General features: G+C 41.8%; 1 protein-coding gene across 3 annotated transcripts in view; it reads left to right on the top strand.

Annotated features, from left to right (window-relative positions):
* Nucleotides 1–1,134: 1,134 nt before the first annotated feature.
* Nucleotides 1,135–14,655, top strand: part of nlk2 (nemo-like kinase, type 2) — a 148,318-nt gene continuing 134,797 nt past the window's right edge. For all 3 annotated transcript variants that reach the window (XM_038693655.1, XM_038693653.1, XM_038693654.1), the window contains exon 1: nt 1,135–2,821. In XM_038693655.1, coding sequence (XP_038549583.1) covers nt 2,382–2,821 — 440 coding nt within the window. In that variant the 5' untranslated portion in view covers nt 1,135–2,381. The remainder of the gene's footprint in view (nt 2,822–14,655) is intronic.

Here is a 14,655-nt window from a genome sequence, read left to right as displayed (position 1 = left end):
TCAGAAGTACAGCTAAGGATTTTGACGTAAGCCGCTGACATCTCTTTTGGCCTCGTCTATGTGGAGCCATTTTCCTACAGTATTCCAAAGGAGATGTGGATTAAGTGTGTAAAATGCAACAAATGGGCCTGCGATGCTCGCACCTCAGGCCAGGCAATTTATGTGTGCCAGAACTGTGACTCTAAACACGTCTGATTAGTCAGACAGTAGTAGGTCGTACAAAAATACACATTGTTGCATTAGTGTGTTTAAACACCACATCTGTTAAGAAGTTATACATTTAAGCGAGTTATCTGCAGCATTACATTCAGTTACCATAGATCTATTTGCACTCCAGAGAACATTTGATTTTAAAGTTCAAAGAAAGAGGTTGTCCCACTTAATGTCTGCAACATTTTTATTTTGAATGAAATTATTTATTTTCCAAATTCTCTAGGCTTGATTGTTGATTGATTTTACTTTTAGTTCTGGTTACAATTTGAAATTGAAATCAATATTCACAATGAAGAGTTCTAACTGTTTGATAATCCAGTGTGACAACTTACCCTATGCAGTGTGACAACTTACCTGCCGATTCGGCAAATTGTCACAAGTGCACACTCTCAATTCAACAGTCTACAACTCCATAATGAGATTAGATCTGAAGATGTAATGAATACAAAACTTCTCCCCAAGACTTAATTTTTTCATTTGGTATGACATTTGTACCATTGTGATATGCGGTGCTCAGTAAATATTAGATGGTGTGAAAGTGTGACAACATACCCCGCTCTCCCCTACTGGTGATACAGTCAGCAGGTGAAAAGACAACATACAAATTATTAAATTATTTAATAATACAGACATTTGGAGGAAGACGCTCTGCATCAGACGGTCATATCACAGATACCATGACATATTTGAAAACAAAGCGGACCAGCAAAGTTAGCAGGCCACAAGTGCAAACATCCAAAATCATAAAGCTGTGTTTGCTACAGTCCCCAGGAAATCTGATCCTGTCCTCAGTCTCCACTCTTCCAGGAATCCCTCAGCACGCTCTGGACTGCGCTGGAACTTGATTTCAGAGATTTTCTTCAACTTGAACAGTTAGTTCTGTGTGGATTTCACTGGGCCTTCGGAGCAGCAGTCAACCTCGCTGTCACCACAGTCCGCACGCGCCACTGGCTGCGCGCAGTGACAATCAGGGAGACTACCATTACGTCATTGCGGTGCGGTAGACGATTGGTTGGCAGCCCTGCATAATCTCGCCACTGAGAAGCTAAAGGCTTGTTCACCATGTTGGATCAACTGCCCATCTTAGTTGCCCTGTGACCAGTAGTTGGACCATGACAGTGGCGACGGCGCTGTAGAGCTTCCACCGAGCGGCGTCCTCTCCCCCAGCCCCGACACCGAGGGAACGGAAGGACTACTGTTTGGGTTTGGGGACACCGATCAGCTAACTCCACACTGTCATTGTGAAGAACGTTACTGGCGTGTTCTTTGCAGCTGATCCCGCATTAATAGGACTGAACTTTTCTCCGCATTGTTTTTTTCGTTACCCTGGATGTGTGCATGTGAGCCACATCGGCTAAACCCAGACTGTCCATGGGGGAAACAAGTTTCCCGCGAGCCGTCTGCCAGGATTCCTCTGTTGATCCTTTGAGTCATGCTCGAAGCTTCGTCACTCGGTCACAGTGATGGAGATTTATTTCGTTGGAGCGGTGTAATAATATGTGAATGGAGTGGATGGCGGAGGCCTGGGCCTGCGTGCGCTGTTGTATTGTGGCCTGGGCTGGGATCCACCTCCTCTGCACCGGATCAGCAGCGGTAAATAGGGCTCAGAGATTAGCCGTGTTTACAGAGTAGCTGTCTGGCCTGTGCACACACCTGAACAAGAATAGATGCGATTTCTAGGCCGCGTGGAGCTCCTGCCGCGGGATCCGAGCGTGTGGCAGACCTGGACACTTTCAAAAGATGCACGCGCTGCTTCTATGTGACGGGCTTTAGGTCTCACTGAGCTATCTGGACAGGGAAGCTGAATTTCATCAGGGGGGAGGAGGGGGGCGCCACCTCTATCATGAGGGACATTTAGGGCCACCTTTTTATTTCTAGAGCGGCTGCTCATTGCTGTACATGCTCATGATATGGTTTGTTATTAGCCTCAGGCTACATAGCCTAAGCAGGAAAATTTATTTATAGGAAGTGGGTCAGATCCTTGTTGCCATTATGGTAAGGAGGCACATCAAAATGGTAGTTCTCCCCACAGATTCAAAGTAGGCTTTGCTGCTGTTGGATCATTGAAACCCCAAATCTGTTTTCTCAATGTTTCCTGTCAGTTTTATTTGTGGTGTAGCAGCCTGGTAGCCATTCTCATCACCTTTAGAGGCATTCACTATCATTTAATGGCTCTTTGCGGCACAGCGGCTACAAATGTTACAAAAATGATGGCTGCTTACAACGGTGTCTCCTCAGCAGTGGCTGCCCATCACCCCCACCACCACCACCAGCTCCAGCACCTTCCGCCCCCCCACATGCTCCACCACCACTTACAGCACCCTGGCTCTGCCGCCGCCGTGCACACGGTTCAGCAACACACCTCCTCTGCTGCCGCTGCAGCAGTCATGCTCAACCCAGGCCAGCAGCAGCCCTACTTTCCCTCTCCAGCTCCCGGACAAGCCCCCGGGCCGGCGGCAGCCGTGGCTCCCGCACAGGTTCAAGCCGCCTCTACTGTCAAAGCTCACCACCACCACCACAATCAACAGCAACACACCCACCACCTGCAACAGCAGCTGGATATAGAGCCTGACAGGCCCATCGGCTATGGAGCCTTTGGGGTTGTCTGGTAAGTGCACCACTGCATTTTCTTCACAGAGCATTTTGCCTACTCTCCAGGCAGCCACTGGTTTCCATGAATTCCAGTAGAATATGAGAATCAACTTGTAAAGCCTTGAAACCTGAGCTAATTCTTCATATTAAACATCATTTTAGCATTGGTTTTGCCAGGTAAATTATTTTTGTGATAATCCTGTGTAAACATTTCAAATATCTGCACTTAGAACTGATACATTAGAACATCAGAACAGCAAAATAAGGTGTCCTGGACGATTACTTGGTGATAAGGACACTGGCATTGGCCTTGGTAAAACACAATTGTGTTTTCAGCAGCACCTAACCTATTCAGGTTTCACTGAAATGTGCCAATATTGATTTGAAGTTTACCTCCAAAAAGTTGCACTTTATCGAGTGTATGTGAGTAGTTGTGTCTCACACACATGTAGAAAAACGGTCTATAGAAGTGTTTTTAGGATTCAAACCTTTTATGTACAGTTGGGGCGGCTGTGGCTCAGGAAGTAGAGCGGGTTGGCCGTTAATCGGAAGGTCGGCGGTTCAATCCCTGGCTCCCCCTAGTTGCGTGTCGAAGTGTCCTTGGGCAAGATACTGAACCCCGAATTGCCCCTGACGGCTATTCCGCCAGTGTATGAATGAGTGTGAATGTTAGTTTCCGTTTGAGCACTTAGGCTCAGTGTATGAATGTGTGTGACTGGTGAATGCAGATGTAGTGTAAAAGCGCTTTGAGTGGTCGAAAAGACTAGAAAGGCGCTATACAAGTACGGAGCATTTACATTTACATTTACATGATATCTGAGGAGTTACAGTACATGCCATTTCTAAGTGTCTACCACAATAACCTGTGAGCATTAAGGTATCATGTGGGTGAATATAGCTGCGAGGAGCAGTAATGTTGCCAGCGACATTTTGCAGAGAGTAGCAAAAGAATAAGGAGGCATAAAGCAAGAGTACATAAACAATGTTGGATACAAAGGAGAAAGAAGGTCAGGGTTAAAGATGCTGTGGAGCCTTCGGTTTACTTTTTGTCACAATAAATGGAGCTTTAAGGCCTAACAGACATGTTGAAAGTGTCCCCATAGACTACAATAATAAAGAGACGTCTTTAAAATGCAAACAAGGCACATGATTACTACTTGTATAGTATATTTTCAAACTAGAGGCTACATAAGCTTTTTCTGTGTGTGATGTTCTCTCACACAGAAGTTATCTGTGCTGTGGGTCAGCTGGTTGAGCACCGAGCAGCCTGTGCTCCACTGAAGAGCTGAAAAACATCAAAGTGTTTTAGAAAGTGGGTTTAGTTAGAAGTTGAGTTAGTTAAGCGTGAGATGAGACCGCTTTTCTTTACCAAACTCTTGAGTTTCTCTCTGACTCGTCCCCTCTTGTGGAGCCTGAAGCAGCTGACACACGGTTTCATTTCCTTATTCATACAGGTGATATAAAAGCATTTACAAACCACATTTATTTGCAGGTTACGTGTCATCAATATGACATTGATGTAAGGACAGAGAAAATCGTGGATTTATTCTCAGCTCAGAATATAATCTGTTTGTTCTACTTTATAAAACTGTGGACATTAAGGCAGCTGTCAGCTGCAGTGAAACATTTAGTGTACAGTACTGTAGTAACCGGTAATCTGTATGAAGCTTTAGACACATAAGACACTGATGAATGAACAATCATTTGTCATCCTAAATGATGGAACATTCCTGTCATAGTTAACATGTTGGAGAACATGATGAGGATGATTGTGTTGCAGCTGAAATGACTTTACATGATTCCAAATCTGGATTAAATGTAGTTAACAGGGAGATTTTCAGTATTAGTTGCACATAGTGTTTTGACCAAAGACTGTATGAAAAACCATTTGTTTGTTTTGACAGCATGTTGAAATGGTTACACGTTGAAATATACTCATTAAATGCTGTTGAGCACTTTTTTTTTTTTTTTTTTTTTTTTTGTATGTAAAATTGATGTCTAAAAATTTTGTCAGTTTAACGGTTTAGTGTGTACATTTTAGTGGCATCTAGTCGTAATTGCAACCAAAGACTAAGGCTGTGTCCGAAAAGTATAAAAAAAATCTCCTTTCCCAACCACCTTTCCTTGACTCTGATGGAAAATGTCAGGAGGTAAAGCAAAGATGTGAAGGAGAATTTGTAAGGACTTAAGGCCCATTTATACTCCTGCGTAGGGACTACGTGCGTAGCTACGCCGTAGGCTACACGCGTAGCCATGCATTTATACTTGTGCTTAGGTGTGTCCATCATTCTGCAATTACACCCCCAAACGCTAGCGCTACAGCGTCCGCTGTGTTGACTTTTGCCGGGCGAGCAGGCTAACTTCCTGTTTAGCACTCCGCCAACGGGAATGAGGGTAAAATTGTATACGTAAACACAGTGTTTCCCACAGAATGACAGAGTAACTGTGATGAGAGAGCGACCGACCAAGTGAGAGAAAGTGCTCAGCAAATATATGCACTGCGCGCAGCTCTGTGGTCGAATCCGATTTTATTATCGAAAATGTGGCGGTCAGCGTTGATGATGTGCAGGGATGTGATTTTTTTTTTCCAGATTTTAAACTTTGTGTGACCAGCAAAAAGCTTTCAACCGCAAACAATTCTACATCTTTACTTAATTAAATCAGCTAAAGCAGCGCAGCAACGTGAAACTCGGAAAAACTCCGCCCGCTGCTGCCACAGATGCTTGGACTCATCGGGATAGAGTGGCGTTATATCACCCAGTAATAAGTGGAGTAGCTAATATTACTTTTTAAGGAGTATATCCTGAGTAACTAGTAAGTAGCTGTATTATTTCTTGCCCAACACTGAGTTGACAATAAGGATCGGATAAATTGGGTATGTTTTGATTATTGCTTGTTAGAGGCTATGTCTAATGTTTACTTTAACGTCGGATTGATCACTCATGTAGCCTATATAGGCTACACTTTGCTGTATAAATGGTTGCTTTTTAAGTCGTCCTTATGTTAAAGGTTTTGGCACGTTATAAATGAATTTCTTGTGAATGGTTGTGACAGAGTTTATATGAGGCGTTTTCATAAGGCCGTGGGGTCGCTCTGCGCTCCTCATCAACAGGCAGGTAAACAAGCGCTCCGCGAGGTAACCATGGCAACGGCCTCTGTGTAGCCGGCGCAATCCCGTGCAACTGTCGCCATCGTTCTCGTCTCACGCACACGCCCGCCTGCTGTCAGACTTTTTCCCTACAGTTTATCAACAGACAGAGACTGATCAGCTGTTTGTTTCCTGACTAATAACTGTATCTTTAGGCTGCCAGGTCTTAAACAGGCGACAACCTTTGCTGCTGTCTCTTGTAAAATAATAAAAATAATCTATTAACTTCTACTGAACTAATTTGAAAGTTAGTGGTTATATTATTTAGTCATAGACTCAGTTATTTCATGTTGCACATTTAGTTGTTGAAGTTTGGGGGGAAAAAATGAACACAAAATAATAATTATAAATAATTATTATCGAGGTGGCGATGGAGCAGCGGATTAGACACTTGTCTTTGATTCCCACTGCAACACATCCACCAGATAAGTTATTGTCATGGGTTCTGCTTTACCATCCATATGTTATAATCGAGCCGCTGCCAGTTTTATCGGGGTGTGGCGGGTCCCAGCGTATTTTCCTGCTTTTTTGCCCTTTGCCAATCACATGCCTGAATGTGATCAATGCTGACTGCAGCTTGATCATTGCCCTTTATTAAGGCATCTGTGACTGAAGTAAAATTAATTAATGATATTGCTGAAGGCATTTTAGACTAATAACACAGCTGGCATGGGTCTCACTTGATCAACATCCTTTATCTGTCATGGTCGGTGAGTTATTTTTTTATTGTATAAAATTGGAATACAACACTTAATCTATACTATAGCTTATTTCAACAATCCGAAACATAAAATGGTGTTGAAACCGCATCAAATTACAGCAAAGCCAAAAGAAAGAAGGTAATTGAGTCTTATTCAAGAAGCATGTGCCTCTATATTGCAGGGATTTTGCTAAATATGGTCAGTGGATTTTATAATTTCAGTTTGAGAACGTACATCGCTTTAAATGTTGCTGCCACAAAGAATTATGGGACGGCATAAAGGAGATAAGAAAGGACGCATTGAGGCCCCTTTCCTTAGCTTTTAGAGAATTCGACCAGCTCTTATCATGGCTGCCACTGAAATCCTTCCGGTCACTTCACTCAGTTAGGAACCTTCCTAAGCAAAAAAGACCTTTCGGATGCAGCGTAAGTCTAGTGCCCCTCTCCCAAGCATGTAGGATAGCTACAATGGCTTACACAGGACAAAAGACGCCATCTGAGACAGCATCGTAGCAAAGCCAAAATACTGCATTGGAGAATAACATTACATGAAATTACAATCCAACTATATATTTTTCAACATTGACAAGGGAAACGTGTCACTTGTCTCTGAGTATGCCCATCTTCTAGCTAAAGCTGTCAAACAACAGGTTTCATTTGCATTGCTAGTAAGTAAGTAAGTGAACTTACCGGTCGAGCAGAAAACAGACAAGTTCTGCGTCGCTTTGACTCTGTTTTTGCTTCTTTGACAACAAAGATTCCCGCTCTGTCGGCTCGTGCTAAATAATACGTGGGTCCTCCGTTGGTCCAAATTTCACTTCACTTCTTACTTCTAATAAACCAAACTACTCAGACTGTAGACCATATTGACAGTATTACTACTTCTTGTTTGTAAGTATTTGCTGTAGTGCCGTAGAGCAGTTTTGGGCTACTGTAGAAAAATGGCGGTGCAACATGGCGACTTCCATGTAAGAGGATATAGAGAGAAATGGCTCATTCTAAGATAATAAAAAAATAATGGTTCATTATGTAAGGTCTTTATACACCACTGAAAACATAGTTATGGATATTATATTGCATTTATTTCAATAGATCCTCAGAAATATTACACACTGGACCTTTAGACTGAGAACCAATTTTCAACTGCAAATCACCCAAATAATTATTAGGGCCCGAGCACGAACCATGCGAGGTCCCTATTGAAACTGTAAGGATTAATTTTTTTTCTTTTCTTTTTTCTGCAAAGTAAGCTCAATTTTGGGGGCCTAAACATACTCAAACTCACCAAACACACACAAAGCTCCACAGGGTACCTGATTATGAAAATAACTCAAAAGCGTTGTGTGTTGAGGAATTAAAAACATGCAGATGCAGCTGCTAAAATGAATAATAGCATTGTTATTTATAATTTACAGGTGCAGTTCTTAAAAAGCAGTATTATTAGCAATATTTACTTATCCTATTCAATAAATAGTGTTTCTTTATATCTTGTTGTGTAGAGGTCTACTATGACCAATCACAGTTGTTGCGGTCCGCGTCACCGCAACCTGTAGATACATTTTTGGGGAGGTGCGCGTCAGGCTATGGCGTAGGCTACGCTGTAGATTTGACGCAGAAGTATAAATCGAGCTTTACTCTGAGACTGACTGATGGAGCAAGCTGTTTGTAGTGAGAGCACAGGGTGTCAGATGTGACTGTATGGCAAAGGTAAATGGTTTACATGGGTCAGGCAGGAGTGCCCCAATGCAGAATTTTGCTTAGGGCCCCAGCGCCTGTTCTTCTCGGATAAGTGTTGCAGATAGTCCACCACAGAAACTTTAGTGTCACACAGGGAATGAAGTAACACCCGCCGCCTGCGGATAAAATGGTGGTGGTTGAAATCTTCAGGCCAAGTCAAGTTTATTGTGGCGAATGGCGCCTGCGTCAAACACACAGCCACCAGTCAGCTCAGGAAATATCTGTGCACAAGTCCTACAGAGGCCCGGTCTGTCCCGACTTACAGTCTGGTTACAGCCGGTGTGCGCTGCAGCATCGGAGGCTGCAGGGGAGGGGAACTCAAGTGTTGACAGAGAATTACTGAGCAAATTCGCAAAAACTGAAAAAACTGTTTTAATTAACTCCTCTGAAGCCGCAAGTCCGATCGGCACCAAATTTGGCACGGACAATCTCTGGACCAAGCTGATGAAAGTTTGTAGAGTAAATTTTGATCTGACCAAAAATGTCCCAATTATAAGCTAACAAACGTTTGCAAAAATGCTAAAAACAAATGTCATATCTTAGGTTTATAATGTCCGATCTACACCAAGCTCTGTGTCCTTATCTGGCACACCCTCCCGGGGGGCTGTGTGAAATTTGATGTCAGTCAGCCTCTAGGTGGCGCTGTTAATTGTATATCAATTAACCCACCCGTAGACATACATTCATTTCACATCTCCGTAACTGCAATTCCCTTTAATTTCAAACTCTGGTCGTTTATTTGCCGTGGGCCCCCGAAGCCTCAGCGGGATGCCCGGGTCGACTCACACGGCCTCAGCGGGGTGAGAGGGGCGGCTGGCGTCAGAGCGCGTGGCCCCCGCTTAAAACTGCTTGCAGTTCTAGCTTCTTGTGGTCTGTAGGTAGGCTGACCTGATGACATTATATCCCAGGGTTCGAGTTACGTGGGTGGGAGATCAGTTCCCATAAGGATGGTCTGAGCTCCAATGGAAGCAGTAAAATCATGCATCTGTGGGGGTCTCTAATTAATTTATCAACAACCATTATTTTGAATAACAAATAGCCTGATGTATTTTTCATTGTAATTAGTACTATTATATACATTAAAAAGACAAACGGGCTTAAATTAACAAGTTTTCCTAATGAACTATGCTGCGGACCACATGACTGACAGGATGGCTGCACTTCTCCACCATCAGCCACTATGGTGCGCAGTACAGTTGTGACCGAACAGGTTGAGTGACCCGCATTCTTGAACTCGGTTGTATTGTACTGTATTAGAATCTGTATTGACTGCTGCTTGTTTGTTTAGTATTATTGGCTTTATAATGTATCCTCCCAATTAGTACAGCACTACATATGATAATATGCTTAACTGTGTGCCAGCTGCAAGCAGTGTGTAAAATAACACCTTTTATGATACCATAAAGGGCGGAATTGTGTCTCTCCTTGAGCAGTAGTCTTTGATGGCATTTTTCAGGCTATTGTTGCAATATCACAGACATCTGGGGCAAGTAGTGGATTGCTGTGTGTGTGCGTTTGTGTGTGTGTGAGAGTTAGAGACCCCCACGAAACTCAGATTATAACTCGAATCCTGTTATATCATATTATTTAATGACATGACTCAAATTATCTTTCTCATATTGTTAATTTTCTTGCAAAGCCTAAGAGTAAATCATTTTTTTGGGAAATGGGAGGACGAGTAACAGGCAGAACCCAGCGCCCTGAGATTTGTGATGCGACTGGCTGGCCTGCATTATCATCCAGGCAGAGCGCCTCTTCAACCCCTGTTCTTGGTAGGACACAACCGTGGACAGCTGCGAAAGGGAGAGTTAGCAACAAACCTCCCCAACAACCGAGTGTGCAACAGCAGAACAGATTTTTACCACTATTGCAGGACCCTGGATCTCCGTCTGATGACCTGGGTAACATCCCGTCCTCACACAGAAGGGTAAGGACTGAGAGTAAATCAGAAAGTAAAAGGCTGCAGGGAAAGCTAACGACTGGGCCTCAAACTCTGATTGTGGGTGACTCTGCTGTAAACGATGTAAGAAGCATGCGCAGTAAGAACACCAAAATACTCTGCTTTCCGAAGGATACAGTGTCTGACTTGGCAGAAAGAATCCTGCATATCGTGGCTGAACATCCTCCTGTGAAAAACATCATACTGCGCATCGGGACCAATGATGTTGTGAAGCAACAGTCTGAAGTGTTGAAAGAGGACTTTAATAATCTGTTGAGCAAAGGTGTTTATCAGTGGCCCTATACCGCCGATCCAAAGAGAGTAGATTAAGTGTACTTCTCTGTTTATTCTCTTTTCAAAATAATTGTAACTCAATTATTTGCTCAACCCCTCGGCCTGTTTTTATTTTCCATTTAACTCTTTTAACCCTGATTGTACACTGCAATGTAACTTTTATTATATTTTAATGTGTATTTTTTCAGTCTCAATATGTTGCTTTTGTTTTATGTAAAGCACTTTTAATTACCTTCAATACATTTTTTTTTTTTTTTTTCTAAATAGTAGGCCTATTAAAAAATATTCTTGTCTTGTTGTCATGGCCCCAATCTTGTGCAATGTTACGTCTCATGGGCTAAGTGTTTTGTTGCACCCCTCATCTGAGCACTTAAACGGAAGGATGGTGTGTTGGTGAGGGTTGTCCGACCGATTTGGTGGGCTGCCTGTGCCAAAAATGCCAGGGCCGATTTTTATTTTTTTGTCCCAGTCCAGCCCTGGACCCACATGACTTCTGTTTTTGGTTTCAAATGAAATTATGAATTGACTGAAGTACACAGACCTCTTCATTTTTGTATTTGTAAAGGAATACTAATAAAAGGCATTGCTAAAACCCCAAAACGGAATATCTTTAGTTTTTGATTCTGACACCAAAAATGGTTTTGGTTTTGAAACAAATAACAAGACCACCTAGAAGGGTTGACTCTGCTGTAGTGTGCTTGTGGTGTGAGGGCGGGCAAACAAACGAACCACAGGATTTTGTGATAGCAAATGTTTGATTTTAGCATTATTTTAAAAGCTAAACTACTAAATCCATCTGCTGATTGAGAGAAGTGTTTTGGAAGTGATTATTATACAGATAAATAATAAGCCATGCATATATTTATGCAAATCATTTGGTAACCACCTACAGGTGCTGGTCATATAATTAGAATATCATCAAAAACTTGATTTATTTCAGTAATTCCATTCAAAAAGTGAAACTTGTATAATGTATACATTCATTCCACACAGACTGATATATTTCAAGTGTTCATTCCTTTTAATTTTGATGATTATAACTGACAACTAATGAAAACCCCAAATTCAGTATCTCAGAAAATTAGAATATTGTGAAAAGGTTCAATATTGAAGACACCTGGTGCCACACTCTAATCAGCTAATTAACTCAAAACACCTGCAAAGGCCTTTAAATGGTCTCTCAGTCTAGTTCTGTAGGCTACACAATCTGCTGAGTGGTCCAAAGTTATGTTCTCTGATAGTAAAATTTGCATTTCCTTTGGAAATCAAGGTCCCAGAGTCTGGAGGAAGAGAGGAGAGGCACAGAATCCACGTTGCTTGAAGTCCAGTGTAAAGTTTCCACAGTCAGTGATGGTTTGGGGTGCCATGGTGCCACTGTGTTTTCTGAGGTCCAAGGTCAACGCAGCCGTCTACCAGGAAGTTTTAGAGCACTTCACGCTTCCTGCTGCTGACCAACTTTATGGAGATGCAGATTTCATTTTCCAACAGGACTTGGCACCTGCACACAGTGCCAAAGCTACCAGTACCTGGGTTTAAGGACCATGGTATCCCTAATCTTAATGGGCCAGCAAACTCGCCTGACCTTAACCCTACAGAAAATCTATGGGGTATTGTGAAGAGGAAGATGCCATACGCCAGACCCAACAATACAGAAGAGCTGAAGGCCACTATCAGGGCAACCTGGGCTCTCATAACACCTGCCACAGTGCCACAGACTGATCGACTCCATGCCACGCCGCATTGCTGCAGTAATTCAGGCAAAAAGAGCCCAACTAAGTATTGAGTGCTGTACATACTTTTCATGTTCATACTTTTCAGTTGGCCAACATTTCTAAAAATCCTTTTTTTGTATTGGTCTTAAGTAGTAATCTAATTTTCGGAGATACTGAATTTGGGATTTTCATTAGTTGTCAGTTTTAATCATCACAATTAAATGAAATAAACATTTGAAATATATCAGTCTGTGTGTAATGACTGAATATAGTATCCAAGTTTCACTTTTTGAATGGAATTACTGAAATAAATCAACTTTTTGATGATATTCTAATTATGTATGCACTTCAGCACAGGGGTGTTCCCTGACTAATAGGTCAACAGCTGAAAGTGCGTCTGGTTTGAGAATGTGAGCTTATTGGTGGTTGGAGCTTAGTCTTGAAACCTTGGATCGTAGTCCACTGCCATCTGTTTGCCTTGACTGATCCTATTTAAAAAGGTTCTCTGAAGGTCGCGTTGAAAGATGTAGTAGCTGTAGTGTGTAGAGATGCAATGTTCTTACTTACACCTGCAGTGTTCCACACAAGCCTTTGATCTCTCCATTTTTGTTCTTACCAAATGTGCTCAACCAACAAATAAAACCAGCCATGTTTTGACCACACTCTTTGTAAGAAATGCAATGTATAATGTAGTGATGGGTTAGGATTTATCGATAAGACTACTCTTGATACTCTTATTGAGTTTGAATGAGATATATTAAATAGTTAGGGCCCGAGCACGACCGTGTGAGGTCCCTATTGAATTTGCTAAGATTATATTTTTTCTGCAAAGTAGGCTCCATTGACATGGACTAAACATACTCGAAAACTCACCAAAATTTGGAAACATGTCAGAACCGGTGAAAAATTTCGTATTTTATGGGTTTGCGCATGGGCGTGGCAAAATGACTCGCTAGCACCACCTAGAAAATTGGAAAAAATTATCCCCTCGTTCACGTTCAACCTACATGCACGAAATTTGCTGGGGACATGTATCATATCAAGACGCACAAAAAAGCCTCAAGAACCCATACCCTAAAGTCAACAGGAAGTCGGCCATTTTGAATTTTACGTCAAATTTTGGATGATTTGTACACTTCGTACTTTAACGAACTCCTCCTAGGGATTTAGTCCAACCGACTTCAAATTTCTGCTGTGCCTTCTAAAGGCATTGACGATGAAAAGTTGTGCTATTTGCGAGTTTTCGTCAATGGGCGTGTCCGTGGCGTGGCGTCAAAGATCAAGTCTTCGCCATGACACAGGAAGTTGTTGTAACTTCAGTGTACATGCTCACATCTGAAACAAACTTTACGTGCTTGATAACTCTCACACCCCGCTATGGAGGACCGATCATGACACAGTCAGAAATAAATACAGAAATAAATAAATGCTCAATAAATAAGCATCCAATTAAATACACAAAAAAATAAAGTAAATAAATAAATGTTGGTAGTAATTAAATTATACAAGGAGACATAAATGTATATATTTTAATTAGTGCCTTTACTTATTCACCTTTGTTGTAATTACCTTATTTATTTATTCTCCGTTATAATCTTCAACTTTATTTATTACTAATTTTTTAAATGTATTTATTTATGTGTGTTTTAATATTTTTGTCTGTTTTATTCTTCCTTATTTCTGCCTGTCCTTTTTAAATTTCTGTATGCATTTCTGCCTCATTATGCAAATGAGGAGGGGCTGTGTCTCAAGGGGTCATCTTCTCTGCTATTGGTAGACCAGTCAGACAGAGCTCTAGGCATACTCTGCCTGCAGACATCAACGATCTTGCTCCTCACACAGTCAGATGGCTTCCTTCAGTGCGCTGAGGTGTTTAACAACTCTGAAGACCTATTTATTTTCATTCATTACACAATATGAATAAGCTATGCAGACAGTTGTAAAGAAAGAACATCTTTTTCTTCTGTTCTCTACTTGTTATAGTTACACAGTATTAGGGGTGTGAGCTGTATTAAAAGTATGTGATGTATGTAAAAGAAATGTGTGCTGTTCTCACATTCTTCCTCTGTATGTACACATAAACAACAAGGCAGGGAAATATAAAAGGAATTTATTTTATTGTTTGTGTACATTATTGTTCAGTGTACATGCTCACATCTGAACCAAACTTTACGTGCTTGATAACTCTCCCACCCCGCAGACATCTACACACCAATACCGATTTATATTCATAGCGGCAAGTGCTATGTAGCTCCACATAGGGGACACAGGAAGTGACATATAACACCTTCATGCGCCGTCGGAACCGCGTTGCAAATTC

Source organism: Micropterus salmoides, unplaced genomic scaffold (assembly GCF_014851395.1).
Source record: "Micropterus salmoides isolate LMB-PRFRI ecotype aquatic unplaced genomic scaffold, ASM1485139v1 Ms_hic_scaffold_3, whole genome shotgun sequence".
NCBI lineage: Eukaryota > Metazoa > Chordata > Actinopteri > Centrarchiformes > Centrarchidae > Micropterus > Micropterus salmoides.
The sequence above is the reverse complement of the archived record's forward strand: the minus strand, read 5'-3'. Positions and strand labels throughout refer to the sequence as shown.